This window comes from Bos javanicus, chromosome 9 (assembly GCF_032452875.1).
Source record: "Bos javanicus breed banteng chromosome 9, ARS-OSU_banteng_1.0, whole genome shotgun sequence".
Taxonomy (NCBI): Eukaryota; Metazoa; Chordata; class Mammalia; order Artiodactyla; family Bovidae; genus Bos; species Bos javanicus.
The window spans coordinates 95961490-95989388 of record NC_083876.1 but is presented as its reverse complement, the minus strand read 5'-3'; the positions used below and the strand labels follow the sequence as shown (position 1 = coordinate 95989388).

At 45.5% G+C, this 27899-nt stretch overlaps 2 protein-coding genes across 5 annotated transcripts; one reads left to right on the top strand and one right to left on the bottom strand.

Annotated features, from left to right (window-relative positions):
* Positions 1-88: 88 nt before the first annotated feature.
* LOC133254254 (uncharacterized) lies at positions 89-15503 on the bottom strand. 4 transcript variants are annotated; one of them, XM_061428469.1, is made up of 5 exons: positions 15292-15503; positions 13655-13721; positions 5335-5533; positions 2285-2427; positions 89-1381 (listed from the first exon to the last, which is right to left on the bottom strand). In XM_061428469.1, the coding sequence occupies exons 1-5, from the start codon at positions 15501-15503 to the stop codon at positions 1379-1381; spliced, it is 624 nt and encodes a 207-aa protein (XP_061284453.1). In that variant the 3' UTR covers positions 89-1378. The 4 variants fall into 4 exon arrangements, 2 of the variants coding, with proteins under 2 accessions (XP_061284453.1, XP_061284452.1); XR_009738622.1 differs by having other exon boundaries at positions 89-2427; positions 14526-15423; XM_061428468.1 differs by having other exon boundaries at positions 89-2427.
* Positions 15502-27620, top strand: SOD2 (superoxide dismutase 2). Its single transcript, XM_061428456.1, has 5 exons — positions 15502-15587; positions 15948-16150; positions 20749-20865; positions 22570-22749; positions 24727-27620. Exons 1-5 carry the CDS (start codon positions 15565-15567, stop codon positions 24870-24872), a joined length of 669 nt encoding a protein of 222 aa, XP_061284440.1. The 5' UTR covers positions 15502-15564; the 3' UTR covers positions 24873-27620.
* Positions 27621-27899: the final 279 nt, after the last annotated feature.

Here is a 27899-nt window from a genome sequence, read left to right as displayed (position 1 = left end):
CATTAGCAAAGTAATAGCCCAGCTACTGCAAAGCATGTGACTCAGTTCAGTTCAGTCGCTCAGTCATGTCCAACTCTTTTCGAGCACGCCAGGCCTCCCTGTCTGTCATCAACTCCCAGAGTTTACTCAAATTCATGTCCATTGAGTCAGTGATGCCATCCAACCATCTTATCCTCTGTCATCCCCTTCTCTTCTCACCCTCAATCTTTCCCAGAATCAGGGTCTTTTTAAATAAGTCAGCTTTTCGCATCAGGTGGCCAAAGTGTTGGAGTTTCAGCTTCGGCATCAGTCCTTCCAATAAATCTTCAGGACTGATCTCCTTTAGGATGGACTGGTTGGATCTCCCTGCAGTCCAAGGGATTCTCAAGAGTCTTCTCCAACACCACAGTTCCAAAGCATCAATTCTTTGGTGCTCAGCTTTCTTTATAGTCCAACTCTCACATCCATACATGATGACTGGAAAAACCATAGCCTTGACTAGACGGACCTTTGTTGGATGTTTACCTTCATCAGGCAGATATTATGATGACGTGTCCCCAACTTGGAAATTCCTTATTTTCTGCCTGTAAACCCTTAAGCTGAATAGTAAGCCTCCCTCTCAGTAGGATAAACCTTAGATACACACACAGGAAGGTTTTCTTTTTGGTCCCTAGGAAATAAACGCTGAATATAGCCAAACAATCCAATAAGTCTGAGTCGTGCTTCTGTCCCACTGGAGGAATAGCCGCGTGGTAGCGAGAGCAGGACTGGGCATGAGGCAAGGTAAGAGGGGCTGCAGAGGCCCCAGGCTTTTTTTTCTCTAAGTATTTACTTATTTGTTTACTCTTTGGCTGCCCTGGGTCTTGGTTGCTGCACGCAGGCTTTCCCTAGTTGTGGTGTGTGGGCTTCTCATTGCGATGGCTTCTCTTATTGTGGAGGACAGAGGACAGTCTCGATGGTTGTGGGGCACAGGCTCAGTTGCTCCGTGGTATGTGGGATCTTCCCAGACCAGGGATCGAACCCACGTCTGCTGCATTAGCAGTCAGATTCTTAACCGCTGGACCACCAGGGGAGTCCCTCAGAGCCTTTATTAATGAGGAACCCTAGGCTGTCCAAGGCCACGTCTAGGAAGCATGGGAAACGGAGATGTGTTTAGATGAACAAGTGTTGTCAGAGGCCCATTCTAGGAGCAGAGCTGAGGGGGAGACACGTGGTGGTACCCGCTAGTTACATCCAACTAGGGCCCAGGCAGAAGTGCCGATGCTGAGAAGAGGACCAAGCCTCTAGATGAAGGGACAGGTGAGGGTAAGAAGTGTTTACAGGCCTCTGGAAACAGCAAATGAACAATATGTACAGGATCAAAGCCAGCAGATCCATGTGCTTGCTCCGTATAGGAATCTTACTAGAAGGCATTAGAAAGAGGCAAGAATTTAATAAGTTTTTAAAGGATAAACCATGGTATGACTTTGACCTAGGTATTTATCTACACTCCACTATGTACTTGGCTTCAGCCTTGGCCTTTGGAAAACTGGAGTCAAGAGCTGTCTACAGGGTCATTTGGGCCATCCCTGACCTCGTGCTGGACGAGTGATTGTGTAAGAGCTTAGGTTACCACCATATTCAACTGTGGTAATGATGTCAGTCATATTACCAAGGCATGTTTTTCAGATTAATTTCAAACTAGCGAGTGCCTAGATGTGGCGTGGGGTGACAATCATCCTAGGTTCTGTGTTCACTGAAATTTTATCAGTCAGTTGTATAAACGTATATTCATTATATAAGAATGTTAAAGGAGCTAAATATATCTCCCTTATTTACTATCATTACTTAAATTCTTATAAACATTTAGTGACTCAAGAGAATGTAATTGTCTTCCGAAAGTTACCTATTTAATATGCTTTTTTTTTTTAAGATTTATTTGTTTCTTTTTGGCTGCACTGGGCCTTCGTTGCCGAGTGGGCTTCTCTCTAGCTTTGGTGAGCGGGGCCGCTCTTCCCTGTGATGTCTTCTCTGGTTTCGGAGCACTGGCTCTAGGGCAGAGGCTCAGTAGCTGTGGCTCACAGGCCTAGTTGCTCCAACATGTGGAACCTTCCTGGACCGGGGATCGAACCTGCGTCCCCTACATGGGAAGGCGAAGTCTCACCCAGGGGACCACCAGAAAAGTTCCTTAACTGACATCTTCACATTTATTACAATTACCGGAATCCTTAGTATGTGTGTGCCAGTCACCTGTTAGATACTCATCTAGCCCATTTCCTCCTCTTCCTCATCACGGAAGTCAGCTACTTGGTTCTGCTTCTCTTACCGTCAGATGCAGCTGTAAGACTGAACTCCAGATAATGGTTTGTGGGCAGGGGATGTATGGCATTTCCAGGCTGGGCCGGTTAACACCTTTCTCATTCTCTTTCTCACCTGCCCACCAATGGACAGGAGGCTGGGGACACAACCCTGGAATATATACACGAATGCTGGAATATATAATGTCAACCCTGGGGAAGTGGGAGCTTGTCTGTCAGAGCAGCTACTCTTACTAATACTCTTCTAAAGGAATTGGTGAAAAGTTTGAAAACAACTCAGGAAGCCATTAAATATCTAGAAGAATCTAAGTTGTAATTTTGCATAAAGTGCAAGTTGCTCAGTCGTGTCCGACTCTTTGCAATTCCATGGACTGTAGCCTGCCTGGCTCTTCTGTCCATGGAATAATTCAGGCAAGAATATTGGAGTGGTTTGCCATTCCCTTCTCCAGGGGATCTTCCAGACCTAGTAATCAGAACCCAGATCTCCTGCATTGAAGGCAGATTCTTTACCATCTGAGCCACCATGCTGGGGCTGCTGCTGCTAAGTCGCTTCAGTCATGTCCGACTCTGTGCGATCCCATAGACGGCAGCACACGAGGCTCCGCTGTCCCTGGGATTCTCCAGGCAAGAACACTGGAGTGGGTTGCCATTTCCTTCTCCAATGCATGAAAGTGAAAAGTGAAAGTGAAATCACTAAGTCGTGTCCAACTCTCAGCGACCCCATGGACTACAGCCCACCAGGTTCCTCCATCCACGGGATTTTCCAGGCAAGAGTACTGGAGTGGGGTGCCATTGCCTTCTCTGCTGAGCCACCATACTCCTTTTTGAATTCTAAGGTTATATTTGGGCTGATTGGAGATGGATAGTCATTTTTTTTCCTTTTTTTATTGTGCACCATGTGGAATCTTACTTCCCTGACCAGGGAATCAAACCCATGTTTCCTGCATTGCAAGGTGGAGTCTTAACCACTAGACTGCTGGGGAAATCCCTGGGATGGATACTGTTAGGCAAAATGCTGGCATGAGCAAAGTTTCTTCTCTAAAATCCCCACCAAAATGATTCATGGGGAAAAATATCCAAATTAGTGCTGGAAATCTGGTGGTCACTCGAATATCCTCTGGAAACATGGGAGGATTTCTGGTCAGTGTAGCAGTACATTGAGTCCTGCTCAGTGTTTGAGTACTCAAAACATTGAGTAACAATGACTCATAGGCTGTGGTAATACAGTGACTCTCTTTTGTCCCCAGCTGTGTCATTACATTGGCCTGGGGGCTTGTTGTTTTCTTTGCCCTGGACCAAAATGCCAGCCCCCGTTGCCATTTTTTTTAAAAAACTTCTTACATAATAAAAAGTCATATAATCACTTTAAGTCAGAACACAGGCACAGTCTTTCTCTCCTTGATTGGAGTATAATTGCTTTCTAATGTTGTATTAGTTTCTGGTCTACAGTGAAGTGGATCACTGTATGTATACATACATCCCCTCCCTCGTGAACCTCCCTTCCACCCCCTCAATCCACGCCTAGATCATCCCCGAGTCTGAGCTAAGCTCCCTACGGTACACAGCAGCTTCCCATTAGCTACCTATTTTACACACAGTGGTGTATATATTGTCAGTCTTACTCTCCCAATCTGTCTCACCCTCCTCTTCCCTCTCTGTGTCCACATATCCATTCTCTACGTCTGTGTCTCTATTCCTGATCTGCAAATAACCTTATCCGTACCATCTTTCTAGATTCCATACATATACGTCACTGTACGCTATTTTGTTTTTCTCTTTCAGACTTACTTTCCTCTGTATGACAGACTCTAGGTACATCCACATCACTGCAAGTGATCCAATTTCATTCCTCTTTATAGCTGAGTAAAATTCCATTGTATATATATGTACCACATCTTTATGCATGCATCTGTCGATGCACATCTAGGTTGCTTCCATGTCCTGGCTATTGTAAATAGCGCTGCAGTGAACACTGGGGTACACGTGTCTTTTTGAATTACAGCTTTCTCGGTGTATATGCCCAGTAGTGGGATTGCTGAGTCATATCGTAGTTCTATTTTTAGTTTTTTAAAGGACGCTCCATATTGTACTCCATAGAGGTTGTGTCAATTTATATTCCCACCAAGAGTGCAGGAGGGTTCCCTTACACAGGCACAATCTCTGGTTTAAGGTTGAAACTCTATTCTTTCAGCACAAACCTGTAGGAAGCTAGCAAGCCTGCAGTGGGAGAAAGGTGGGAAGCTGGTGGAGGTTAAGTTTCCAGCCTTGTTCTTGTGTTCCTCCTCTTCCAGTAAGCTCTTCGTGGCTTCTGACTTCTCCAGGGATTGAGCTGCAGGAGTGTGGAGGTTCTGGTACTGTTCGTGGTGGTGGGGTGGGAGATTCCTGCTGGTGGGGGCGAGGCTGCTACCTGACCACCACTGTCTTGCCTGGCAGATGTTTAAAGCAGACTCTTTTCTCTCCTGGTTTTGGAGACCATCCTATCGCTGAGGATTTCTCCCCTGGAATTCAGTCTGAAAACTGAGGGATGGCGTCGTGTTCCAGGGAAACGAGAAAAGAAACACAAATCTCTGTCTCGAACTTGAAAAGTTTAGGCTTGAACTTGCGAGGAAACTAGGCCAACGGAAAGTCCAATTTTAACAACATGGATATTATGTTCCAAAGACCAGAATCTTTAAACACAACTTCCAAAGTGTGATCACAGAGATAATGTGTTCTTCATTTAGCACTAAGAGGTGAATGTCTTCTTACTCCGTGTGATCTAAAAAGTTGGAGTCATGGGACTTCCCTGGTGATCCAGTGATTACGAATGTGCCTTACAATGCAGCGGGACCTGGGTTCTATCTCTGGTTGGGGAACCAAGATCCCACATGCCTCGGAGCAACCAAACCCGCCTGCTGCAATTAGAGAGTCCATGCCTTCAAACTAAAGATCCTGCATGATACAGCAAAGATTCCCCTTGCTACAACTAAAACCTAATGCAGCCAAATAAATAAATATGTAAAAAAAATGAAGCGGACACTCCAGTCCTTTGGCCACCTGATGCGAAGAACTGACTCACCAGAAAAGACCATGATGCTGGGAAAGATTGAAGGCAGGAGAAGGGGACGACAGATGAGATGGTTGGACGGCATCACCAGCTCAATGGACATGAGTTTGAGCAGGCTCTGGGAGTTGGTGATGGACAGGGAGGCCTGGCGTGCTGCAGTCCATGGGGTCTCAAAGAGTTGGACACGACTGAGTGACTGAACTGAACTGAACTGAAAAAAATGAAAGTTGGAGACACACAGACATAAAAGAAAACCTATGGTTACTAAAGGACAAAGTTGGGAGGGGGGATAAATTAGGAGTTTGGGATTAACAGAAATACATTACTATAAATGAAATAGAGAAACAACAAGGACCTACTGTATAGCACAAGGAACTATATGCAATATCTTGGGCCCACCTATAATAGGAAAGAATTATATATATATATAACTGAAATATATTACATATTATAAATATTATATAATATATATAGTATATATAACATATTGTTATATATATTAACATATATAATATACAACATATATTATATACTATAACATATATTATTTATATATTACTGAAATATATATTATATATATATATTTTTTTTCCCCACGGAGGGGAAAGACTCTCCCCGTCTTCCTGTGCTTCACGCCGATACATCGGAAGGAATCCCGTTGGTAAGCCTTACTGTGTAACTGATGCCCATGAGCCCCCAGGCTGTGCTATGTGGAGTGCAGTAGGCTGGCTTCTGGACACACGTGTCCAACTGGTGGGATTAACCGCTTTTTGTTTGGAAAGACCTAGTGGGGGGTCCACCTCTAAAGGCATGCAACATAGCTAGGGTGATAGAACGTGCTGTGCTGACTCCTGCTAGACCACCAGAAGGTTTCTTTATTGATTTATTTTGGCTGTGCCTCACAGCAGCAGGTTTCTTTTATTTATTTGTCCTTTACAAAATATTACTTGGCTGTACCAGGTCTTCGGAGAAGGCAATGGCACCCCACTTCAGTACTCTTGCCTGGAAAATCCCACGGATGGAGGAGCCTGGTGGGCTGCAGTCCATGGGGTCGCTAAGAGTTGGACACGACTGAGCGACTTCACTTTCACTTTTCACTTTCATGCATTGGAGAAGGAAATGGCAACCCACTCCAGTGTTCTTGCCTGGAGAATCCCAGGGACGGGGGAGCCTGGCGGGCTGCCATCTATGGGGTCGCACAGAGTCGGACACGACTGAAGTGACTTAGCAGCAGCAGCAGCAGCAGTACCAGGTCTTAGTAGCATCACGCAGGATCTTCACTGTGGCATGTGAAATCTTTAGCGTGGCATGTGGGAACTAGTTCCCTGATCAGCGATTGAACCCAGGCCCCCTGTATTTGGGAGTCTTAGCCACTGGACCACCAGGGCAGTCCCAGAATGTTTCTTTTAAAGCCGGCCTGCCCCTCCATGTGGGGGTGGCTCTGGCTTGGTGAAAACCGCGGGTGGCCTTCCTTATAACTGGACAGGATACCGCTGCTATTGACTCCCTTTCCATTGACCCAGTAAGCGCTTGGCTGCAAAATCTGCGCACATCCTGGCACGTGAATTCTGAGCAGACTTGGTCTCTCGCTCTTTAGTTCTCTTTGGCTGCTTCTGTCTGTGCTGTATTTGTTGTATCTGGTTGCAGTGCCCCCTACATACCTGACCCCAGGAAGGTTCCGGAAGAGGGGTGGATCAAGAGTGTAGGGTCGTGCAGGGTATGTCAGGGTGGAGTGTATGACCAGGCCACTCAAGATGGCTGTTCTCTGGCTCTCTGTCCATCCCCTGTGGGACCAAGGCCTGTTTCACATACACCAACTCACATGACTGACTTTCCTCTATACCTGCCCCAGGCCCCAGCTAGTGATTTTTCTTATCAAAGGGGTGGTGGGGGTGTGTGCAAGCTCCCTCTTTCATCAAACCACTGATGTCTCAAGAAAGGAAAAGAAACTCTGATTCACTGTCCTGTTTCCCAGTTTGCCCAATGCCTCAGTGTTTTGCTCACAGCTGCTCAAATCATACCTCCCAAAGGACATTAGTAATCTTTCACAACTGTGTTTACCCTTTAAACTGAGAAACTTGTGGGTGATGATGTTAGCATCTTTTTTTTGTTTTGCAGATACTGTTTTTCCCAGATAGCTGTCATCATTCAGCATAACTTTGTTCCAATGTATAGGTTTTCTCCAGTTATTTTTGTTTGTTTGTTTCTTAATAACAGTTACCAAGAACTTCTTTCATCTCTCTTAGAGGTTATTTGCCTTGCTACTAATTGTAAGCTCATCCAACCAAGCTTCAGGCCAGGACGGTATGGAGGCTGAGAAGACTTGAAAATGGAAGGGCTGGGGTAGCATCACGTGCAACGAGCAGACTGAGACGTCTTTGGTTGTCACAGCTGTAGGTGGGTGAGGACTACCAGCTTCTGGTGGGTAGTGGCCGGGGAGGTAGGTAAACATCCTGCATACCCAGGACAGCCCCCCAGTGGGACAGTTACCTGGTTTAAATCGTCAGCAGTGTGGAGGTTGAGATTGAAGCCCCAGCTGTCTGGGTTCCAGCCTTTGACCCCAGACTCTAGTCTCTGGGTAGCTTCAGGCTTTTGCTGTCACACCCCGAGAGCCGCTGATCTTCTGGGGTAACAGGCTCTGCAGGACTATGACCAAGCACCTGTGGGTGGGGACATGGCTGGTTCTACATCCCAGCTCCTGGCGGGCTTAGCACCAGAGGGCGGTCCATGCGGGGAGTAGAACGTGAAGGTTCAAGCACCCACTGAAATCCTTTCTCATCCACCCTCCAACCCCAGCTAATGGAGTCAGCTGCTACTCAAAGCACGATTATGAAGTCTCCGAGCCTGGACCAGAGGCAGGGAGGCTCCTGTTCTGGGCAGCGCGGCACTGGGGAGACAGAAGAGCTGTCTCTGGCTTTAACAGAGCGTTGGGGTTGACTCTTCTCCGTTCTGCTCACCCCTCACCCCTAGGAGTCTGAGAGCGAGGTGTGGGAAGGTTGGCCTCTTCTTAGGTCTGCCTCCTGGGCTCTTCGATGCCCCATGTCCTCACATGGTCGCCCCTTGGCCTGTGTGTGTCCCTGGCCTTGCCCCCTTTTTATGAGGGGGGGTTAGTGCTTGCATTGTACCTTAATTACCTTTTAAAAGGCTCTGTCTCCATAAGTTTGTTTTCTTAGAGTCTGTGAGTCTGCTTCTAATTTTTGTCAATAAGTTCATTTGTCTTATTTTTTAAAATTCCACATATAAGTGGAATCATATGATATTTGTCTTTCCTCGTCTGACTTACTATGGTGCAGGGAGGGATAAATTAGGAGTTTGGGGTTAATATATACACACTACTGTATGTAAACTAAACAACAGGGCATACTGGATAGCACAGGGAACTCTACTCAATATTCGGTAATAAGCCACATGGAAAAAGGATCTGAAAAAGAATGGATAAATGTATAACTGAATCACTTTACTGTACACCTGAAACTAATACAATACTGTAAATCGACTACCGTTGCTGTTGTTTAGCTGCCAAGTCACATCCGACTCTTTGCGACCCCATGGATTGTAGCACACCAGGCTTCCCTGTCCTTCACTCTCTCCTGGAGTTTGCTCAAACTCATGTCCATTGAGTTGATGATGCCATCTCAATCAAACATACTCCAAAATAAAATAAAAAGGAAATAAAAAGGGAAATAATTTAAATAAAAAGTAAAAGTGTCTGATACTAAAAAAAAAAAAAAAAGCTCTGTCTCTGGATACAGTCACATTCTAAGGTACTGGGGGTCAGGACTTCAGCATATGAATCTGGGGGACAAATATAGTCCTTGACAACTGGATTAAGTGTTAAACTGGTCTGGGACAGGACTAAGATGTCTGCTCAGGGGGGACTGGAATGTTTAGGGTGAATGTGGAGCATAAGAGAGCTGCTGGTTTGTCCATCACTGAGAGGCTATTCTTCAAACTCCTTACAAGAGTAACTGATCAGCTGTCTTTCATAAACAGAGCATCTTATCCCAACACATAGCTGACTAGTTCCTGACACTAAATCAAAGGTTAAAGATCCCTCTAGGCTTATTGGACAGGATTTTATCCAGTTTCCCACCAAAGGGCCAGTGCACATGTAAGTGGGCCCTAGGATCGGGTGATGCAGACCAGGATGGAGAATATTCTGGGACACGCCTGAGACGGGACCCAGGGTCCATCCTTTCTCGTGGACCAAGTTCTGGAATGAACCTCCATTGTATATGAGGCCATGCCTCCTGCGTGCCCCCTCTGGTTCTCCAGAGTGGACCTTTGGTGGGAGGGCGGCTCCTAACAAATGCTGGCCAGGAGACATAGCCAGCCTGAGCTCCTTCTGCATGGTCATTGCCCTCTGTGCTGCTGCTACTGCTGCTAAGTCGCTTCAGTTGTGTCCGACTCTGTGCGACCCCAGAGACGGCAGCCCATCAGGCTTCCCTGCCCCTGGGATTCTCCAGGCAAAAACACTGGAGTGGATTGCCATTTCCTTCTCCAATGCATGAAAGTAAAAAGTGAAAGTGAAGTCACTCAGTCGTGTCCCACTCTTAGCGACCCCATGAACTGCAGCCCACCAGGCTCCTCTGTCCGTGGATTTTCCAGGCAAGAGTACTGGAGTGGGGTGCCACTGCCTTCTCCGATTGCCCTTTGTGGTCAGGGTCAACTCATTGTGAGTAGCTCTTGAGAGTTATTCTTAGAACTATGCCATGAATTCAGCCTCACTCCATGATAAATCCTGGGTTGTTAAGTGGAATTCTGCGGTGTAATGACTAACAAATCTCCCCACCGCTTACATGGAATGCATTGCCCCCCCTGTGTTTTACCTGTGTGGTGGTTAGTTTTAGGTGTTAACCTGGAGGATGTTTTGGATGAGATTAACATTTAAGTTGGTAAATTTCTGGGTAAAGCAGATTGTCCTCTATAAGGTGTGTGGGCCTCATCCAATCAGTTGAAGGCCTAAGTAAAGCAAAGACTGACTTTCCTTAAGTGAGAGGGAATCCTCTATCAGATTGCCTTCACACTGGAACTGCACCACTGGCTTGCCTGGGTCTCAAGCCTGCCAGTTCACACTATAGGTTTTGGATCTCCAGCCTCCATAATCGCATGAGGCACTTCCTTATAATACATCTCTTTCTCTCTGCATATACGCATCTTAGTAGCCTTGTTTCTCTGGAGTACACACCAGGAGTGGTGATGATGGTGGATTGTTGATTCCCCTAAAGGGGCAGATGTTGCCTAGTTTTTACAGAGGGATCTTACGCAGGCATCACCTGGATTCTAAGTATGGGACCACTTTTCTCTTCACCCTTCCCCCATTCTGTTCTGGTTTCCCAGGTTCATGGCTAGTGAGTCTAATTCCATAGACAAGGGTAGGAAAGTCAGCCAGGTGGGTCAGGGTCAAGGGAAGCTCCAGGAAGCTGGGTCTTCAATGAGACTAAGGAGCAAAGGTGATCGAAGGGGCAAATGAGAGGGGGCAAGGGAGAACGGAGGACCAGTTCAAGCTTTAGGTTCAAGAGCTAGGACCTGAATCATATGCAAGAGAAGAGGCTGAAGATCAATCAGGAGTCGAGAAGACAGGAAAAAGCTGGGACCCAGCATAGGAGGGGCAAGTTTCAAACAGTGAACTACAAACAAAATAGGGTTGAGCTCAGTTTTACCGGGTGCAAGGAATGTGGCGGGCAGGGGGTGTGGTGGCTGTTTAAAGGCACAGTGATGTTAGGGTTAACAGGGAGAGCAGTACATTCAAAGCCGAGCTCTACTATCGACTGGCTCTGTGTGACCTTGGTCAAGTCACTTACTCTGTGTGTGTGTGCTAAGTGGCTTCAGTCGTGTCCGACTCTGTGCGACCCTATGGACTGTAGCCTGCCAGGTTCCTCTGTCCATGGGGATTCTCCAGGCACGATTACTGAAGTGGGTTGCTATGCCCTCCTCCAGGGGATCTTCCCAACCCAGGGATCGAACCTGGGTCTCCTGTATTGCAGGCAGAGTCTTTACTGCTGAGCCACCAGGGAAGCTGAAGTCACTTACTACCTTTGTGCAAAAGAGAAATAATAAGCCACTTTACAGAGATGCTGTGAATTAAGACAAGATGTGGAGCATCAGACCCAGCACCAGAACAGGGTCTGACAGTACCAGAACTGAGGATCTGCTCAATTACGTCAGTTCCTTTCTTCCTTTATGTTGGTTGCTCAGTTGTGTCCAACTCTTTGAGATCCCATGGACTATAGCCCACCAGGCTCCTCTGTCCAAGGGATTTCCCAGGCAAGAATACTGGAGTGGGTTGCCATTCCCTTCTCCAGGGGATCTTCCCAACCTAGGGATTGAACCCAGATCTCCTGCATTGCAGGTGGATTCTTTACCAGCTGAGCCACAAGGGAAGCCCAAGAATATTGGAGTGGGTAGCCTATCCCTTCTCTAGGGGATCTTCCCGACCCAGGAATCAAACTGGGGTCTCTGACTACCTGTCTCATTCAATAAACACTTCTGCTCTGAGCCAACCTTCCCCTTTCCTTTCCAAGAGTTAATGCATTCTTAGAGGATGCAATTTAATTATAATCCGCCTGATGTTGTGGCGTGGGCAGCTCACTTTGAAACCTTTGTTAATGATATTCTATCTTTCCCATCATTTTCTCTCTTTGTCTAGATCACTGGTTTCATTTTAGCAATTTAAGTACTACTCTTGGTCCTATTCCTGGAGAAGGAAATGGCAACCCACTCCCAGTATTCTTGCCTGGAGAATCCCAGGGACAGAGGAGCCTGGTGGGCTACAGTCCATGGGGTCGCAAAGAGTTGGATATGACTGAGTGACTAAACTACAGTAAAACAACAACAACTTGATCCTGTTAGCGATCTCATTTATGCAAAAGGAAAGCTGGTGGAGCAATTCTCACTGAGATTCCTGTCTGGGTAAGGTTTGTGGTACAAGGGGTGAAAAGGAAGAGTGAGAGAGAAAAAGGAGAGAATGTAGCTAAAGTCATTCCATAAATGGTCCGAGTTCATTACTAAGCATGTGAAAATATGTCTTGTAGAAGGATATGTGGCAGAGACTGTTAATTTCCAATCCGTTATTCATTTTCTCTGTTGTTAAGGAATTCCACATTTTTTAACACTGGGAATGGCCATAGCTAAACGAATGTTTCCCAGCCTCCTCTATAGTTAGGTACAGCTTTCTACCAAAATTCTGATTGGAATTTGTTGGGTGAATCTACCATGGAGAATCCTTGAAAGGAGATAGCTGGGACCAACCTTTTGTCCCTCCCTCTTCATGGAGAGGGGGTGAGATAGCTGGTGTTCTACAAGCTATCATCATGAGGCAACTCTGAGGACAGAGGAACCTGGTTCCTTGAGGACTTCACAGCACTGTCATCCCAGCCCTGGACTACCCACTCCAGATCTCTTTTACAGGAGGGAATACACACTTCTGGGTTTGAGACACTGTGGCTGGATCTGTTTAATAACCAACTCCAAAGGATTTCATTTCAACCTACATTTTTCCTTCTTCAGCCAATATGTTGATCTAGACTCTGGTGGGTCTGAGATGCCTGTGAAGTAGTCTTGGGAAGTTTGTTGATGGGAAATCCACAATTATGGTGCCCTGATGTGGCAGATGACATCCTGAGCCGGCGGGAGGAATTTGGGACAGATTCCAGTCAACTGTAATCTAACTCCTTGAGACAGTTGAATGAGTACATCTTATAGTGGTGATTGCAGCCGTGAAATTAAAAGACACTTGTTCCTTGGAAGAAAAGCTATGACCAACCTAGATGGCATATTAAAAAGCAGAGACATTACTTTGCCAACAAAGGTCCGTCTAGTCAAAGCTATGGTTTTTCCAGTAGTCACGTGTGGATGTGAGAGCTGGACTATAAAGAAAACTGAGTGCTGAAGAATCGATACTTTTGAACTTCGGTGTTGGAGAAGACTCTTGAGAGTCCCTTGGACCGCAGGGAGATCCAACCAGTCAATCCTAAAGGAAACCAATCCTGAAGATTCATTGGAAGGACTGATGCTGAAGCTGAAACTCCAATACTTTGGCCACCTGATGCGAAGAACTGACTCATTGGAAAAGACCCTGATACTGGGAAAGACTGAAGGTGGGAGAAGGGGATGACAGAGGATAAGATGGTTGGATGCCATCACCGACTGGATGGATATGAGCTTGAGCAAGCTCTGGGAGTTGGTGATGGACAGGGAGGCCTAGCATGCTGCAGTCCATGGGGTCACAAAGAGTTGGACAGGACTGAGCCACTGAACTGAACTGAACTGATAATGGTCAACTATAAAGGAAAAACAGGCCCGTTTACTGGATGTAAGACATTTTCATTACCTCCTGCAGCCCCCAAGCCCTGGTCTCAATCCTGGTCAATCTCGTAGTTGGGGTGTCTTCTGGAAGGCTGTAACCAATGGCAGATATGATGTTAGAGACACTAATCTCACTTCCCCACAACCCAGCCTTTGTTGCTTGCTCAAAAGAGCTTGTCCTGCTGAGGGGGTGGGGTGGGAATTCAATTTAAATATCAAAGCATCACTTGTACAAAAAAGAAGTACAGCGATTTGGCCTGACTGGGCTCAATCTCCTTCTAGTGATATTTTGTTCTCACTAGAACAAGCCTTTTTATTAGCGACTGACCTATCACTGAATTGTTATTTCATTCTTCCAAATGCTTTTATTCCAGTTCCCATAGCTAGTACCCTAAAAGCAGTTCTTAGTATCTCATGCTAGAATTTATACAACAGTTTTTTAACTAGCCTGCCCCTTAAATCAATGGCAGACTCCCTTGACTGGAAAACTACTTTAAATATGCCTCATGTCAGCTAAAATGCTTTTCAGTTTCCGGTTACCAATTACGTGTTTGAGTTTTAAGGACACTCATCACCTGGTTCCAACTTGAATTTCCTCCATCTGGTAGCATGCCCTTACATTCACCTTGACTGCCAGCAAGCCCTACCCTTTCTGTGAAGCCGGGCTCAGTGCTTCCCCTTTCGGTTCCCCTAGTCATCCTCGGCACAGAGGTGGGGTGGAAATTGTGAAGGGGGTGGAGGAAGGTAACTGAAACACTATTCAGCACCTATTATTTGTCTGTTTATTACTGTACTATTCTATTCAGGAAAGGCCCAACTCAGGCCAGTAACAGTGTAAAACTTTCTAATTTCTTCACAGAATTCAGGATTTTTTTTCCCAGTTGTTGAGAAAGTACCTGATATTTACAGTTCATTAGAAATAGGACGCCGCAGCAAAGACTCCTCTGTTGTACTTCTTTTATATTCTCCCGGCAAACACTCAAGACTTGACTGCTAAGGCCTGGTAATCAATGTGTGAACTTTGGATTCTAATCCTGATCTTTCACTTATTAACGGTGTGACCGGGGCAACCGGTTCATTAAGCGGGAATCAATGATGCCTATCCTAGGAGTGAAACAAAGATAAATGTATGTAAACTCTGCAGCGCAGTCCCTGGCACGTGGCGGGTGCACAGTAACACTATTATCAGGCCTGGCGGAGGTCCCAAGGTCGGTTCACTCGGAAAGAACGCTCACTCCGGGCAGTAGTTGGAGAGGGACCGGCCCTACATCGTCCCAGAGCCAGGGCCCGCTCTCCTGCGAGACCGCGTCGGCTCACGGCTGCGCTCCGATGCGGCTCCCAGAAACACTAGTCTTTCCAATGTGCGAAGGGCCCGGGACCCCGAGGCTACCCCCCACCCCACCCCGGCAGCGTCCGGGAAGGAGCAGGAACGCAGCCGCGGGCTTCCCGGCACGGCCCGCGGGGCCTGGGCCCCCCATCCGCGGGCCGCGCCAGGCGGTGCCCTCACGGGGGCGGAACGCAGAGCCGTACCATCTCTTTCGGGGGCTGGGGGGAGGGAAAACAGCGGCCCTCCCTTTGGCGACGCGCCCGGAGACGCGCAGTCGCAGTGGGGGCCCCGCGGCTCGCGCAGCCGCCGGGGAGACTGCCGGGCCTCTTTCTCACCTGCGCTGGGCCCGGAGCACGGGCGGGGCCGACCACAGCGCCGAGCACCCCATTTCCCCGGAGTTGGAAGCGGCGCGCGCAGCGGGGCGGGGCCGAGGCGAGCGCAGTGGGGCGGGGTCGCGGCGGGCGCAGGAGGGCGGGGCCGCGGGGCGCGCGGGAGGCGGGGCCGCGGCGGTGGTGTCCTTGCGGCGCAGCCCGGGACACAAGCGCATCGTCTCAGGTCAGCGCGGCGCTGCTACTCGAGCTCCGAGAGGCCCACGGGCGGCGTCCACCATGTTGTCGCGGGCGGCGTGCAGGTGAGGCTCCGGATAGCGGGCGCGGCGGCCGGTCGCGGCCCCGGCGGGGGCCTCGGTGGCTTGCCGCTGCTGCCCTCCACTGGCCCGCTCGCGCTGGCCCCGCGGGCTCCAGGACACCGGCCTGCGGGCAGGTGGTGGGCCGAGCGCGCCCAGGTGCCCCCGGATCCGCTGGACCGCAGCTTGAGTTTCAGGCTGGAGACTGGACGGCCGGCTGGCCGACGGTCCCAAGGGCCAGCCCCACCCCGCTCCTCCTCCTCCTCTCCGGCGCTCGGGTCCTCTCTCCGGGCTGCGGAGACGCGCTCGCGGGGGAAAGGTGGCTGCGTGCGGGGCCCAATCGCGCTGGGTGTGCTCTCTCTGCAGCACGAGCAGGAGACTGGTGCCGGCCCTGAGCGTGCTGGGCTCCCGGCAGAAGCACAGCCTCCCCGACCTGCCGTACGACTACGGCGCCCTGGAGCCGCACATCAACGCGCAGATCATGCAGCTGCACCACAGCAAGCACCACGCGGCCTACGTGAACAACCTCAACGTCGCCGAGGAGAAGTACCGGGAGGCGCTGGAGAAGGGTGGGTGCCGGGCGGCCGGGCTCTGGGAAGCGGGTGGCGGGGCGCTACGCTGCGAGGCGTGCCTGGTAAAGACCAGTGCCCCCCGGCGCCGCGCAGAACCAACGCGCGCCGTTGCGCGTGGACCTGGGGGCGGAATTCACAGGGACAACAGCCGTTTCGTGGGGAACCCAGGCTTGCATTTGTTGGCCACTCTGTTTTCTTTTATATGCCACTCTTTTGAATTGAGTGAAAATATAGTACGGAGTTGGTGTTTTTCTTTTTTTAGAGGAGCTCAGTTGACAAAACCCGTAGTGCGTGAACTTTATTCTGTGTTTTGAGTCTGGGGCCGTCTATGGGAGTACGATGTCTTAACGTTTCTATACAGAATAGTTTTTACATTTTTGCGTGAGGGAAACCGTTGTTTCCAGGCTGTACGTGTGGCTGAAGCAACACAGTTAAAAGTGCATTTTTTTTCCTAAATGTTTTTTTCCCCCCATTTTATTTATTTGGAGTATAATTGCTTTACAATGTTGTGTTAGTTTCTGCTGTTCAAGGACATGAATCAGCTATGTTGTTGTTGTTAGTCGCACAGTCGTGTCCGACTCTTTGCGACACCATGGACTGTAGCCCCCCAGGCTCCTCTGTCCATGGGATTCTCCAGGCAAGAATACTGGAGTGGGTTGCCATTTCCTTCTCCATGAATCAGCTATGGGTATACACATATCCCCTCCTTCTTGAGCCTCCCCCACCCGCCCCCTCAGCCCACCCCTGTAGGTCATCACAGAGCACCCAGCTGAGCTCCTTGTGCAGTACAGGGAGCTTCCCACTAGCTAGCTATTTCAGATATGGTAGTGTATACTGAGCGACTTCACTTTCACTTTTCACTTTCATGCATTGGAGAAGGAAATGGCAACCCACTCCAGTGTTTTGCCTGGAGAATCCCGGGGATGGGGGAGCCTGGTGGGCTGCCGTCTATGGGGTCGCACAGAGTTGGACACGACTGAAGTGACTTAGCAGCAGCAGCAGCAGCACTGTATATACCTCAGTGCTGCTCTCTCAATTCCTCCCCTGCTCCTTCCCACCCGTCCTGTCCACGAGTCCATTCCTTCTCTACATCTGCGTCTCTATTCTTGCCCTGCACATGGTTCATCAGCACCAGTTTTCTAGATTTCCTATATCTGCGAGTTGAATTTCAGTCCTGAGAAATTGGTTGATTGTATTTTAGGCAGTGACTGCTTGTTGACTGGGGACATCTAGTGGGAAAAGGCAGCAGTTCAGTCTGGTCGTGTGTGAGATTATTAGGTAAACGAAAAGAAGAGGAAGTTACCACATTCTGGAAGATTTACTTGTGACCATCAGAGGGATGGTCTGAGGAAAGAAAAAGGTTCTGAGTACAGGAAGAGGTTCTACGATTTAGGGAAAAAACAACTTCGGGAAGAATGTGGTAATGGGGAGAGGCTGGGGTAAATCCCAGTTGTGAAACTTATTTCCTGCAAGACAACACATGACACCTATGAATGCCTCTTCAGTATTTTAAAAGCAGCTTAAATGCCAGTCCTTGTGCAATAGAAGCTTTGCTTGTCTAGTGAAAGCTTCTGGGAAAAAAGCTTTACTTTATCACAATATACTCTGTGTTCTATATATATATTCTAATATATTCTATAAGTATCTGTGGTACTTTTGTTTATTTAAACAATTATATTTTAAAAACCATTAAGAAGTTACATTTTCATGTTTGAAAATTTTGGAAAAAAGTGTAAGGAAAATAACATCATTAATTTTATCTCAGGTAAGTACCATAAATACTTTTCAAACAAACATATATATTTGACTTTTACTGTATTCAACAGAGGAAAAAACTACTGTGAAGCCAAAGAAAACGTTGAGCTTCAGAAAAATTCTTAAAAGCAGATATTAAGCCCCCTAAATTTCTATTAAAATTTAAAAATGCTTATGTAAACTTGAGGAGATTGTGATGAAACTAGTTCTCAGTAAGCAAGTTTCTTTTCCATTATAGTTACTGTTGGCAGTAAAAAGCAATATAAATTCTGTATTTATTTTTAGATTGATTCTCCAAAAAAAATTAGTAAGGGAAACACTGATCTGTCAGAAAATTATTTTGTAAACATAGTGACAAAAGTTGGTATCTTAAACAGAACTCTCAAAGATTATCTGTGTATTTAGATATCATTGGCCTTCTCCTTTCTGAATTGCTGGGGCTTCCCTGGTAGTGCAGAGGTTAAAGCATCTGCCTGCAATGTGGGAGACCTGGGTTCGATCCCTGGGTGGGGAAGATCCCCTGGAGAAGGAAATGGCAACACACTCCAGTATTCTTGCCTGGAGAATCCCATGGCTGGAGGAGCTTAGTGGGCTACAGTCCATGGGTCGCAAAGAGTCAGACACGACTGAGCGACTTCACTTCACTTTCTGAATTGCTAAAACCTGGAGGCTTTATTGTTTCAGACAGCGCCATTTCTTATGTGTGTTCTTAGCATGCACCCTAACAACAGAAATGACCAACCTAGACAGCATATTAAAAAGCAGAGACGTTACTTTGTCAACAGAGGTCCGTCTAGTCAAGGCTATGGTTTTTCCAGTGGTCATGTATGGATGTGAGAGTTGGACTATAAAGAAAGCTGAGCACCGAAGAATTGATGCTTTTGAACTGTGGTGCTGGAGAAGATTCCTGAGAGTCCCTTGGACTGCAAGGAGATCCAACCAGTCCATCCTAAAGGAGATCAGTCCTGGGTATTCATTGGAAGGACTGATTTTGAAGCTGAAACTCCAGTACTTTGGCCACCTGATGCAAAGAGCTGACTCATTGGAAAAGACCCTGATGCTGGGAAAGATTGAGGGCAGGAGGAGAAGGGGACAACAGAGGATGAGATGGTTGGATGGCATCACCGATTTGATGAACATGGGTTTGGGTGAACTTTGGGAGTTGGTGATGGAGGCCTGGCGTGCTGTGGTTCATGGGGTTGCAAAGAGTTGGACATGACTGAGTGAATGAACCAACAACAGAAATAGAAAACTTCTTCTGTTATGTAAGCTCCCCAAGGGCAGAGTTCTGCTTGGTTCTGTGTCCTTCACTTTGGGATCTTGGAGTCATAAGAACTTAATACTGAATAAGGAAATTCCCATCTTTCATAATAGTTTTGTTAGTCTGTACCTTCTTCAAGGCATAGAAAAAAATATCTTATTTTGCCTCCATGTTTGGCAAGGTCAAAAAAACAGCTCCAAATATGCCATTCTTTTTAAAGTACAGAGGTCAGAATTCTTTTTCTGTAGAAACTCCATTTAGTGTCATGAGTGCCTGCTATGTTGTAAGGCAATATGTTGAGCCTCAGAGACACAGCAGCGCACAGAAGTCCATGTCTTCATTGGAGCTTTCCTTGCATGAAGAGACGTGAATAAGAAATGTGTAGTATGTCAGGGGCTGAAGTCCTATCGAGGAAAACAGATGACGGGAAGTGGTCTGGAGGCGGGTGGGCATTGCCCATTTTATATTGTGGTTAGAGAAGCCTTCTAATGTGGTTGATGCTTCAGTGGAGACTTGAGAGGGAAAGGGGGGGTAAACCTGGAGGCTGTCTCCAGGAAGAGTGTTCCAGCAAAGGCTGCAGTGGTCAGTGGAAGCCCTAAGCTGGCTGCATGCCAGGCCGGCTATCTAAGTGCCAGGAGGGGCCACTGTGGCCTGAGCTGGGCCAGCAGGGAGATGCAGAGGGCCGTATGACACGCATCCCTGTACCGATTGTAAGGACTTGGGGTTCACTCTGATAAGAGCAGCCTGTGGAGGGGTTTGACCCCAGGTGTGCCATGATCAGTCTGAGGTTTAGAGAAGCCCTCTGACCACTGTGTTGAGAATAGACCGTAGGGATGGGTGTAGAAGCAGCAGACAGTGGGAGACATGGAGGCTGGAGGAAGGGATGAGGTTCTGGATGTTCTCTGGATGTTCTCTGGCTTTGCTGCTGGGTTGGATGTGGGATGTGAGAGGAAAAGAATTACAAATCACCATGTCATCAAATATACCCTGAGCAAACAGCTGGCACTCACTGAGATGGGGGAGGCCTTTGGACGAACGCGTTTGGGGTTGAAGATGAGCGGTTCAGTTTTGAGTAAGTTGAGGTTTGGGTAGTATAACCATGTTCGTAGGTGGTTGTCTATCTAGAGAATGAGAGTTGAACGTTCTCCATATAGCCTGTGTATGCAACCATCTATTTTATAGCACTCCACTATTTTCTGTCCTTGTTTTCTTTGTCAGGTCATTTACTGAAATCTTTTCTATCCGAGAAAACCGAGTTCTTCGAAGCCTAGGAGTGAATTTTTCACTAGCTTTGCCACTCTTGCTCACTAGCTGTTTGCTACATTATTGATTGAACTGAAAATCCACTGGGACACATAATTTGGGGACACTTTTTTTTTTTTTTTTGGTAAAATATTGAAATGGTGAAGTTTTGGGACTGCTTGTTCAGTCACTCAGTCGTATCCAGCTCTTTGCAGCCCCATGGATTGTAGCCCACCGGGCTCCTTTGTCAGTGGCATTCTCCAGGCAAGAACACTGGAGTGGGTTGCCATAAAGCTCAAGACTTTAAAGAAAATGTATTCGTATTTTAATCTTTCAGGTGATGTTACAGCTCAGATAGCTCTGCAGCCTGCGTTGAAGTTCAACGGTGGGGGCCATATCAATCACAGCATCTTCTGGACAAATCTGAGCCCTAACGGTGGTGGAGAACCCCAAGGTTGGTTTAAACTGGGGCAACCTTGGCTTCATTTTGTGCATAGTAGGAATGACTTGATTTTCTTAAGTTACCTTCATTCTCCCTGAGGTATCATGATGGCATCTTTCTCATAGCAGAGGGTACGACAGAGTTGTAACTTTCAGAGGGGCACGTGCGAGAGTGCAGAATACATCCAGGGAATTATGCACACACACAATACCACATACGGTGTCATCTCCTGGTCAAAATGCACTGTGCATCAGGGGAAGACTGAGTTTTTAGGAAAGATGAATTTTCATTTACTTGCTCTAGGCCCTGGGATAAGATATTAACCATTCCATATCTTACTTTTCTTCATCTGTATGGTATGGGGATAATTATAGGGTTGTTTTAAAAATTAGGCCATTATAGAATAGTGCCCTTTGCTATTATTTTACTACTCTTTCTAGCTGATAAAAAAGTAAACTGTCCCAGAAAAATAGGTTTTCCAGGACAGCTGCAGGTAACAAGGGAGTCCAGAGCCAATGGACTTGTTCGCTCTGCTTGTTCACTTGACTTCCTGTTTGGTGCGTGGAGTCCCGTAACTTTATCCTTCCCATCCCAGGGAAGGTATGGGCCATAAACAGAGCTCTCCACCTTTGTCTCTGGTCTTCTGGCATCTACCTTAAGTTTCTGAGGCATTTTTAATCATATTCTAGAAGGCACCTTATGCACTTGAAATAAGCAATTTCATTTGGAAGTAAGGATGATTGGAGGAGTAAGTATGGGGAGCTGGAGAATTTATTTTTTCTGAGGTAGATCTTTGGACCATGACTTAATACTTTTGAGGTATTGAGAGTTACCAGAATATCAGATACACCTATGTTCAGCCAACAGGTTTTGGCACTCTGCCATTTTTGTGTTATCCGTGCCCCTTTATCTCACCACTTGTGCTTATAATAGATGATTACTTTAAAAATTAAAAAGAAGTTGAATATTTATTTTTTTGGCTCTGCCAGGTCTTAGCTATGGCAGGTGGGATCTAATTCCCTGCCAGGCAGCAAACCTTGGCCTTGGGGCATTGGGAGCACAGAGTCTTGCCAGCGGACCACCTGGGAAGCCCCTAGATGATTACTTTTAGACCATTAAAATAGGAGAAGTAATATCTTGGGCGTAGTTGATTTAGTTGATGTGCTCAGTCTAGGACTGTATTCTGTACGGGTACAGAATAAAAAGGGTGATGACCCGTGGAGTGCACCCTCAGTTCACTTTAAGAGGCAACATCACTCTTTTTAAAATGATGTAGTAATTAAGATAGGAAAGATCTAGGCTGCCTTGGAGAAGAAGCAACTCTCAGCCATAACATTTTATTCCCAAATTGCGACAGAGTAGGTAGGGTAGGATTCAAAGTAAAATCTTCTGTTGAGGGGGAAAAAGAAAGCGAATGGAAAATACTATTTCTTTCCTTGTGGAAATAGCACTGTGAGTGAAAAAAATCCCTCTAACGTGTTTCAGTAACACACACGTGAATAAAAATCATGAAACCCGACGACTGTCATGTCGGGGCAGGAATGACTGTGTTTTGTAGGCTCGCTGGGTTACGGAGTGCTTTCTGTGTTGCCTGGTGTCTTGGGCCGTATGACAATAATACTTGATATATGTGCTAAAATGATTTATTGTAATTGTTGTAATCTCTTCATTCATGGGTGGGTTTTGTAACCTTTTTTTGGTTTCTGTTTTTAATAGGGGAATTGCTGGGAGCCATCAAACGTGACTTTGGTTCCTTTGCCAAATTTAAGGAAAAGTTGACTGCTGTATCTGTTGGTGTCCAAGGCTCCGGTTGGGGTTGGCTCGGCTTCAATAAGGAGCAGGGACGCTTACAGATTGCTGCTTGTTCTAACCAGGATCCCCTGCAAGGAACAACAGGTTAGAATTCTTTATTCTGGAGAGATGGTTCGTTATAAAGCATTTATCATGAACTGGAGACTAACAGCGTTTAAACCTTCCTGAATAAGTTTTGAGCAGATCTTAGGAGCCGATACCCAGAGTCTTGTGTGAGCAAAAATGCTTTCCAGGTCCTTGATATTTTATAAAATTAGCACATGTAATTTTACAGATATGTTAACAAAAAAGATTTTAAATGTAAGCTCTGCTTCATTTGATAGAGCATTCATATCAGGCTACAGAATAATTATATGCACTAGAATAAAAACCTAAGATTAGATAAATAGCATGAAGGAGGAAAAGAGACACAGGCTCGGTCTGACTTCAAACCTTGGACTTTCATCCCCTCTGCTGAGCACCTGTGGCTAAATTGGGACCAGAGCTCAGGTTTCCAGAGTCTGCCTTGCAGAGGGCTTTGGCTCAGGAAGAGGCTGGGCTTCAAAGCTGAAGGCTGGGCTCATGAATTCCTTTTTCATGTTGAGCCAGATGGAAGTAGTAGCTCTTTAGGGAGTAGTCCTAACGATCCAGCGGTCAGCTGAAACTCTGATGAAAGGTGATCGCATCGGTTAGCAGTGGGTCTCAGCCATATTTTCTGCCTCTGCACATGTCAGGAGACCTCCTTACATGACCCACTGCCCCGGATCTGTCCAGATTTAGTCAGAATCTAAGCTGCTCTTTTGGGAGCCACAGAATTGGGAAAAGCAAAGATTTGTGAGCCCTGAGTGCTCTGGAGTCAGGTACCTGACCCGGAAGGCTGTGATTGGTGAATCCTAGCGACACCGCCTTCTCCCCGCTTGAAGAAAGCCAATAGGAATAAAGATAAATGAAAGTCATGGCAGTTTATTTATGGGAAAAGTCATGTATGAATTTTGCTGCCTTAATTATAAATGATTAGTGGCACACCTCACGATGGATTTAGACACATTTGTTGATGACTCTTTTCTTAGAGGAGTGCTTACAGTTGGAGAGGTTTCCTTTTTTTTTGGCTGTACAGCGTGGTCTGTGGGATTTTAGTTCCCTGACCAGGAATCAAACCCATGCCCCCTGCATTGGAAGTGTGGATTCTTAACCACTGGACCTCCAGGGAAGTCCCTAGAGAGGTTTCTTAAATGAATGTTTTGTAGCTTTAACTAATTCTTCATTTAAATTACTTAATTTCTGAAATGTGCATCTTTTCCTTAAGTCTTACTCAGTTTTCGTTGTTAACTTATTCTTATATTAATGTCTCATATAAACCTTGTGCTTTATTTTATTGAAATATAGTTGGTTTACAATGTTGTGTTAATTTCTGTTGTACCGAAAAGTGACTCACTTTTATTAATTATACATCATAAATGCTTTGTGCTCTCTGTGACTAACCTTAGTCCAGGGGAGCAGAGCAGGTTTTTCATAGCCCCCCACAAATGCACACCACCTTTGGAAGGTACTCAGGCATGCTGGAGACCTGGGTTTGATCCCTGGGTCAGGAAGATCCTCTGGAGAGGGCATGGCAACCCACTCCAGTAATCTTGCTGAGCGAATCCCCATGGACAAAGGAGCCTGGTGGGCTGCAGTCCATGGGGTCCCAAAGAGTCAGACACAACTGAGTGACTTAGCATACACATAGCCACCCCTGCAAATGAATCACACCCTTTTTGAGACCCCTAGTAAGGACCACTGAGAATTGGCTCTTGGATAAATCTGTTGATTTTAAGAACACCTGTTAAATACTGTGGTTTAGTTGATTTTTCCCAAGTCTATTTCAATTATTTTTCCTATTTATCACATTTTCTTCTTCCAAAGAGTAAAGTTTAAAATCGTTTAGGATCTTTATTCTTATGCAGATTTCCTATATATATCATATATAAGAAACTGAAAAGTGGACGAGAATGTGGTAAAGGGTAATTTTGTGTGCATAGGACAGTTAAAGTGAGAAGATGCAGTGTTTTAGATTGAATCTCGTGGTTTTTGTTTCAACAGGTCTTATCCCCCTGCTGGGGATTGACGTGTGGGAGCATGCTTATTACCTTCAGTATAAAAATGTCAGGCCCGATTATCTGAAGGCCATTTGGAATGTGATCAACTGGGAGAATGTAACTGCACGATACACGGCTTGCAGCAAGTAAACCGTCAGCCTTACACTGAGTACACCAAGCTCTTTCTGACTATTTTTGTAGTAGTGCAGAGAACCAGATAAACCAGTACGCTGCTCTGTTGTAGTGTTTCTGAGTGTGGCTTGTTCAAAAATTTGATAAAAATAATCCACTGCTATGGATAATCTCTTTTAAAAGTTTGTTATTAGGCAACTGTTTGAAAACGTTAAGTGCTTTGTATGATTTAGCCTTTTGATTGAACATTTTCTTCTGAGAGCTAAACTAGCTAGGAGGTGGTAGTTGTCATCATAAAACCATCAAAAAAAACTTCATCCCCATGAAGGCTTTCTAATCCTGTTCAATCGCAGTTACAGAAAATCTAATCTTTTTTGCCCCAGTTGCTTAATAATAGAATATTAAATTTATTTCCCAAGGAAAATGCTCAGTTTTCTATTGAAAATTGCTCTGTTGGTAATCTTCTGTCCAGTATTGTTTCTGATAGTCACCACCCCGTGGTCTTTAATTATTTTCTGATCACATGTTACATAGGGTTAACACTAACCATTTTGTCATTAAAAATATATATGACTTGATTGCTGAGAATTGCTTTATTATGAGAAGGAAATAGTAGCGCCTCTGAATTTTTCTGTAGCAAGAAAAATAAAGACTTTTGTGAAATTTTGTCTTGAAGCATAGCAATGTGTGTTGTCTAAGCACTCAAAGGGGACAAATTACAGCCTGGTTAATAAAATCCACAATAGGGCTGTGGCCACAGATCCTCTGGCTGGGCACTTACCCCTCTTCTTCCGGGTCTGTTCACGCCGCCTTCCTCTCGAGAGAACCAGGCTGGCTCAGGTCCTGCCTCCCAAGTGATGAAAGACACGTTGGTTTCTGGATGCAGTCAGACGCACGCCCCGCTCTGGAACATTTATTTGCAAAGACTTGTTTTTCAGTAATTTCTTCCATTTTGAGGGTTTTTTTTTTTTTGCTTTCTTTTAGAAAAGGTACAATCAATACAGAAGCTTTATATTGCTTTATTGGTTTTTCCAGTAAAAGGAAGACTACCCCTAATTCAGTGACACCGCACATGGCGTTCCTGCTTAGTTTTTTCGACTGGAGCTGTTCAGAGCAGCAGGGTCCTTTCTGTATTTGGCTTCAGGTGTTCCCTGTCCATCAGATCCCTCCTCATCGTTAATGGCTGTATAATGCTTTATCAGTTGGACACTTCCTAATAAATTTTACAGTCCGATTACTGAAGGTTTCATTTATTTCTAATTGTTATTACAAATAATGCCATTATTTGTGGCAGTCCACATAGCTTTTACCTTTCTATGGGAATATTTTCTCTCTGTAGGTTTCTTTTCTTAAACTATTTAGTAACAGGGTGTTTTCTCAAATTTGCTTTTTCATGTTTTTTCAAATTTATTTTTTCATTTAAAAAGTTTCCCCCAACTCTATTATCTGTGGGTTGTTTTTTTTTTTTTTTCCATAGAAAAATGGAGTGACTTAGCAGTTTCAATATTGAAGACTGAAGTTTTTTAAAAAATTTAAATTCAAGGCACTTTTCTTTTAGAGTTCAATTAGAAAAGCAGTCCTTCTGAATTGTCAACAGCATTTATGAGACTGGTGTTAACTGTGTGTGTGTGTATGGATTGAAAATGACTCAGAGACTATGATCGCCATCCAAAGTGGCTTTCATGGAGCACAGCTAAGAGCTGAGTGACTGCTGCTAACATATATCTTATATATACATATATGTGCCTGTATATATAAAGGCAGTTGTGTGACCACTTGTTACATGTATCCTGTATACAGATATACATGCCTATATATATAAACAAGGCAGTGAACTCTGTAAACAGACTATTGAGGAAATAGGACCTTTTTGAAAGATGGGCTTTTGACTACAAGTGGTCTTCTAGATCATGAACTATCAAAGATAATGCACAGACTACGGACATATCAAGCTGTTGGACTCGTACTAAGCTTTACGACTCACAAAACATTCAATGTTGAAACTTCTATGGGGCTCTATTTTTGCTTTGATTAAGTGACAACAAGAGAAAGCATACTGTCCTCCACTAAAGTTTTGGATTTTAAGAGACTTAAGATGACATATGCAATACAGATTTTAATCATCCAGCAGAAAATAAGATTCTAAGATTCGGTTTAGCCCTGTTTTTCATAGTAGAAAAGAAACAGAAAAAGTAAAAACAGCATTTCTTCTGGAAAGGGCAAGGGCAACTCTTCCTGTTCACCCAGGAAGAGTTTTGTGACCGAAGCAGCAGAGCCTGCTCTAGTCTCAGACGAGCTGCAGAAACCTTACTTAGAATGGGCAGTGCCTCAGGGGAGCAGGACGAAGTACGAAGGGTGTTTGTGAAACAGAATTGTTGTGTAATAATGAAACTTTGATACTGAGAAATTACAGCTTCACTGCAAATCTCAGATTCATGATTCTAAAATGAGATTTGAGTTTCTGTTGAGTGCCTTGAAAAAGCAACATCGAAATCATAAAATTTAAGACTGATGTATGCTCAGTCACATCTTAAAACGAGGCAGAAGTACGAATTTTGTTTCTTGTTTTAATCGCAGAGGAACTACTCTTTGGGAAAGCTGTGAGGTAGCTGTTTTATAAATGACATCTCTCATTTTCAGTCACGCTCGCACAATCCCATCAAGCTGACATTCTGTGTTGTAAGGTACACGTGGTACCTACTAAATACCCTGTAAGGTCCTGCAAAGTTTTCATTTAATTATTCATTAAAGGAGCATTTATTTTCATATTGTAAGTGTGAAGTTTTTTGATTGCCAATAAAAGAATCTGTTTGCCACCAAAAGGGGTCTTCATTAAATATGTTCAAAAAATGTTTATAATCCTACAATGCTGTATCATTTTTACGGTAGGAAAGGAATAATAAATGATAGGCAGTTGAAATTTTACTCTGAAAACCCTGAAGACATATGAATTCTATCTCCAGCTATAGAGCATTTTATATGATAAATTATAACGTTAAAACATCTATTTTTTGGTCATGCTGTGTGGCACGTGAGATCTGTTTC

Bases quoted from the DNA above. Each gene is read 5' to 3' on its own strand.
- LOC133254254 (XM_061428468.1), bottom strand. From the start codon at position 15,503: ATGCGCTTGTGTCCCGGGCTGCGCCGCAAGGACACCACCGCCGCGGCC. The intron at 13,722-15,291 runs GTGAGAAAGAGG...CATTGGTTACAG, and splicing joins GTGCTCCGGGCCCAGCGCAG to CCTTCCAGAAGACACCCCAA. The intron at 2,428-5,334 runs GTGAGTCAGTTC...TATATATTCCAG, and splicing joins CAGCATCATGGTCTTTTCTG to GGTTGTGTCCCCAGCCTCCT.
- SOD2 (XM_061428456.1), top strand. From the start codon at position 15,565: ATGTTGTCGCGGGCGGCGTGCAG. The intron at 16,151-20,748 runs GTGGGTGCCGGG...TTAATCTTTCAG, and splicing joins CCGGGAGGCGCTGGAGAAGG to GTGATGTTACAGCTCAGATA. The intron at 22,750-24,726 runs GTTAGAATTCTT...TTGTTTCAACAG, and splicing joins TCCCCTGCAAGGAACAACAG to GTCTTATCCCCCTGCTGGGG.